Here is a 5,627-nt window from a genome sequence, read left to right on the forward strand (position 1 = left end):
ATGAGTAAATAAAAGACATGAGAGAAACATAGAGTAAAAGACTCAACATGTAAGTTTGAAGAGCTCTGTGAATTATTTCATATTTATAATGTCATGCATATACGTATAAATGTCATACCGTGCATAGGTATATGCGTACATAACATCGTCAAGCCTCTGAGGGCATCTCATCATATCATCTCGGCCACTGTAGGCAAATAATCAACGTATACCAGCTGATCAGGTGGTGGTGCGTATATAACACCGTAACCTTTTCCCATATCCCATATACATATAATATATGCGTATATAACGCCATCTGGTCATGGGTCAATGTACATGTATAAATGAATGAAATGCATATGAAATACGTTAATAATATTTTTCGGTATGTCATAAGATCAATATACCTTTCGGATAAACTTTATCAAATACGTATTTTTCTGAGACCCATGAACAGAAGATATAATAATAATTCACATAGGGAATCAAGAACACAGGCACCCCTAGTACTTCTATGAATAGAGTAATTTATGGAAACTGTGCGTTTGCTCGTTTCGTCTGTATCGTATTAATCATGCCAAAAAGAAAGAAGGGATAGCCTTAACATACTTTTAAGGCCAACTTTCTACTTGTATGCATGAACAACTTCCTCCACGCTTCAATCATAATTACTGGGAAACATGTATATGAGTTACGCACTTATAAGAAACTTGAAGTTCAATTGCCTTCTTCGTGAATTTGAGTAATCGAACTTTGAGAAAAGATAAATGTTTTGCTTTGTTGCCGAAAATATTCTCAAGCATCATGCTCTTTTCAAATAAATGAGTTCTACTAATATTCTAGTCTTAGTAGTAGAGAAAAGGAAATAGTTTTACTTTATTTCCAAATGTGTCATGAAACCGCGGAACTTTGGGTTTCTGTAATCATCACATGTGTTACACTTTTGATTAAATATGTTGTCAAGCATCCAACTAGTTAGCATAAGAGAACCTCTTCCTTATGTGTATCGTGGGGTCCACCGCACTTATAACTTCCATGCTTAGCAAGTATTCTTATCCCAAAATGTGACACCACTGTATCATTCACACACACTAGTCACACTTTACTTTTGTTGTCATGGTCCCACGTAGACAAAATAATTCATACACTTATCTACTTAAATCAATAATTAATTAATTACCCACATAATTAAGAATTATTCTAAATTACTTAAAATTCTACTCACTTTTAACATACCTCATGCACCTTACTATCATAGTCATGTGGTACTTTGTATGGCACAAATCCATAAATGCCGGGTATTATAACTCGGACTGTATTTTATCACAAATTGACAACATTCAATGAAACTCATTTTCTTCGAGTCGCTTACCCTCTCACCTTCACGAATTTACTAATCATATTTTTGAAATAGTATAATACTTATAATCTCAAAATAACCTTGTTCTTGAACTGACGTTAATTTATGACAAGTCGAACATATAATACTATAGGGTGTAACATAGCTGTAATACTACGGAGTGTAACAACATTATACGGAGGGAGTTTGGGTCGTGACAGTGGCTGGACAAATATATAAGGATAAGGCCACATTGAAGGCGGTGATGGAGCAATATGCATATGCTGAAAGGTTTTAATTTCGAGTTGATATGTCTAATGCTATCAGGTTTGAGTGTACTTACTTACAACCTCTTCACCAATATGTTGTATTCAACTGTATGGATATGTATTCTTTCTTGTTGTATAATGTATTCATGGTAGAATTTTATTAAATACAACTTATATAATATTGTATTCATAATATATTCTTTCCTTCATGGTATGTTTCTGTATTAGTGTTTTTGTAATTGAATGTTCTGAAATAGTTATGTATAATGTATTCTTGGTAGAATTTTATTAAATACAACATGTATAATGTTGTATTCATAATATATGCTTTCCTTCATGGTATGTTTCTGTATCAGTATTTTTGTAATTGAATGTTCTGTAACAATTATATGAGAACTTAGCTATTTATATTAATGTATGCTTATACATTTGTTTATGCAATGTATTCAAAAAATATCTATAGTATATTCAATAAACATACATTGTATTTCGTTGTATGTTTATATATTCAAAACTTTGTTGGCAAATAAAAATATTGTGTGTATGTAGCCGAATTAGCTGTAGGATCTATTTATCTTTTATCCATACATAACCAATTGCATGTATAACACACATGTATTTGAAGCTATACATTGTTATGTATTTATGAGGATTGTGAATGGAGATTTAAGGCTTCTAGTATTAACAAATCACAAATGTTCAAAGTGAGGGAGTTCAATGATAAGCATACATGTTCATTGAAGGATAAGGTGTATGAGCCACATCAAGCAACTAGTAGATTGATTGAGGTATGATTAGGTCCAAGTTTACTAATCATAAGAGAAAATCCACGCCAAAGGATAGAATTGATCAAGTGAAATCAGACTTTGGTGTAGATATTAGTTACATGTTGGCGTGGCGCGCTAAAGAAAAGGCAGTGAATATTTTAGAGGTGAACCAACTGATTCATATAATAAATTACTAGGGTACTTATATACACTGGATATGACATATCCTGGTTCACATATTAGAATGGAAAAATCACCGAAAAATAAGTTCATGTATTTGTATATATCGTTGTATACTTTTACAAAGGGGTTTGATTAGTGTAGACCCATAGTGGTTGTGGATGGCAGCCACTTAAAATAGGCATACATTGGGACATTCATCCCGGCTAGCACGTTGGATGGTGCAGGTGAGTTAGTTAAAAAACAAAATACATACAGATTAACATAAAATATGGTATTTTGACTTCTTAATACAGCTTGAATGATATTTTTTAGCTGTATGCAATTGTATTTACAGGACATATATTTCCACTGGTGTATGGTATTGTTGATTCAGAGAACGATGCTGCTTGGTTGTAGTTCTTTGAACAATTCAAGGTAGCTTATAGTGAGCAGGAAAACATGTGTATCGTTTCAGATAGGAATGAGAGCATCATCAAATCTGTATCGAGAGTGTATCCGACGGTACCCCATTTTGCTTATCTATGGCATCTATGGAACAACGTATATAAAATATTCAAAAAGAGTCATGCAAAGTTGACAGAGGTATACTTTTCGCTGGCAAAAGCATACACTCAGGATGGAATTGATAGTCTAATGTAAAAGGTGGAGAAGGTAAATATTCGGGTGAAAGAATACTTGGAATTAGCTGGATACGAAAAGTGGGCTAGGTTGTATGCACCTGTTAACCGTGGATGGACTATGACGATAAATATTGCTGAGTCAATCAATTCTGCACTTGAATCAGCAAGAGAATTGCCAATATACTACTTCCTAGAAGAAGTTAGGAAGATGTTTGGACATTGGAATTACAGCAAACGGAAAGAAGTTTCACACATGTACACAACGCTTGGGAAAAAAATACCAGGAGATCCTTATTTTGAATGAAGCACTGTCTACACGTATGACTGTAAGTTTTTTTTGCTATAAGTACTTGCATCATCTATTTATGCCTGATACATTATGTATTTATGCCTAATACAATTTCTATTATTAGCATACTGCCTGCGTTTTTTATAATAACGCTGGTGCATGTATTCTGTTACAACTTCTGAAACGGTTGTAATTATTGCATATTATATGTCGATAATACATGTTACTACAACTTTATTTCGTTGGTTGTATTCAATGATTTTCTATTTGTATTTCACTGTATTTTACAAATAAATGTATTCATTTTTAATATTCTGTCAGATAAAATAGTATTTTTATTCGGTATATTTTAAATATTTTTTCATTGTATACATGTATATTGTATGTCATTGTATTTCACAAATAAATGTATTCAATTTAATATTCTGTCAGATAAATATTGTTGACATTCAGTGTATTTTAAATATTTTTTTATTGTATACATGTATACTATATTTAATACTTTTGGTCTTTGACAGATACATGACTTGTACAAATGTCCACAGCTTATATTTCTCCATTTAATGTAGGTTGTACCATCGACTGAACATTTGCACATGATGAATGATGAAGGAAGGCATTACACCGTTTGCCTCCTAGAGAAAAATTACATTTGTGGCCGGTTCCAAGTTGACGAATTACTATGCCCACATGCTTAGGCTGTCTTGAAAAGTAAGTTTCTAATGCCGGAATATTACTGCTCGGACTATTACAAACCAAAGTCTGTTGTAATGACATACGAGGTGCCCGTATATCCACTTCCTGACCGAAGTGAATGGAATATATCAGCACATATATCAGAGAAAGTTGTCTTACCACCCAAATGGAAAAGACCTCCTGGAAGGCCAAAGAAGAAGCGCGATAAGCTGTTAAGTGAATTGTTTCAGAAGAAAAATCAACATTCGTGTAGTATATGTGGGCAGGGAGGACATAATAAGCGTACTTGTAGAAATGCTCCACGTAGGAATTAGTTCATGTTCTGATTTTAATTACTGCAATAACAATATGTCATAGATTTGTTCAAGTTTTATATTACATATTGATTTATTGGTGTATTGGATTCTTACGAGATGAATTTTTTAAGTTTAGATTACAAAATTGAATGCTATTATTTTTCGTGGTATCTTTACAAAATAATTTATATACAGGTATGAGGTATAGCAGGACATGTATACTTAAAATACATGAGTGTACATTCAAAAATACAAAAATTGAATATATATATATGTAATTCAATTTCCAAAAATTGTTTTGAATACATAATACAATTATGTGGGATTTTTGCAGGGATTAAAAACCATTGAATTATGCTGAACATAAAAGGGAATAACTTAACTGCTATTAATTAAAAATACATATGAATACATAACTAATATTAATTAAAAAAATATATGAATACATACTGCAATACATTGAATATATATTGCTGGACCTAAAACAGTGAAACACGGTGAAGCTTGAGATAAAGTGAAGACACTGAATATAATGAATTCAGTGAAATACATTGAATACAGTGAAATATATTGAATACATTGAAAATAGAGAAAACATTAATTACAATGAATACAGTGAATTGTTTTCAGTATTTAAAAGAAATTGAAGGTTGTTGGTGTTATCGGCTTGTCTAGTATTGAGATAGGTGTCATCACGACAGGTTAGGATTTTGGATCGTGACAATACTGCAATACATATAATACATACTGCTGAATACATATTGCTGGATAAAACAATGAAACACAGTGAAGCTTGAGATAAAGTTAAGACACCGAATATAGTGAATTTAGTGAAATATATTGAATACAGTGAATACATTGAAAATAGAAAAAACACTAAAAACAGTGAATACAATGCATATGGTGAATACATGACTTGTCATACAAATTTACTGCCGAACATAACATGGAATAACTTAACTACTATTAATTAAAAATACATCTGAATACATAGCTAATATTAATTAAAAAATATATGAATACATACTGCAATTATAATGACCCAACCGGTCATTTTGATATTTAGAACCCCGCTCCCCTAAATAAAACTCCCCGTATGTATTTTTATTAATTTATGACTTGCGGGGATGGTTGGTTCGGGATTTAGAAGTGTTCGGGTCGAAATCAAAACACTTGGTTCCTTAGT

At 32.0% G+C, this 5,627-nt stretch overlaps 1 protein-coding gene across 1 annotated transcript; it reads left to right on the top strand.

Annotated features, from left to right (window-relative positions):
- Positions 1–2,285: 2,285 nt before the first annotated feature.
- LOC142168822 (uncharacterized) lies at positions 2,286–3,464 on the top strand. The gene is made up of 2 exons (XM_075229981.1): positions 2,286–2,378; positions 3,183–3,464. The coding sequence occupies exons 1-2, from the start codon at positions 2,286–2,288 to the stop codon at positions 3,462–3,464; spliced, it is 375 nt and encodes a 124-aa protein (XP_075086082.1).
- The last annotated feature ends 2,163 nt before the right edge of the window (positions 3,465–5,627 follow it).

Source organism: Nicotiana tabacum, chromosome 14 (genome assembly GCF_000715075.1).
Source record: "Nicotiana tabacum cultivar K326 chromosome 14, ASM71507v2, whole genome shotgun sequence".
Lineage (NCBI taxonomy): Eukaryota > Viridiplantae > Streptophyta > Magnoliopsida > Solanales > Solanaceae > Nicotiana > Nicotiana tabacum.

What these genes read in the sequence shown, in the direction of transcription:
- LOC142168822 (XM_075229981.1), top strand. Translation starts at nt 2,286, where the DNA reads ATGTTCAAAGTGAGGGAGTTCAATGATAAGCATACATGTTCATTGAAG. An exon ending in CAACTAGTAGATTGATTGAG is followed by an intron (nt 2,379 to 3,182) that starts GTATGATTAGGT and finishes CTAATGTAAAAG; the next exon opens with GTGGAGAAGGTAAATATTCG.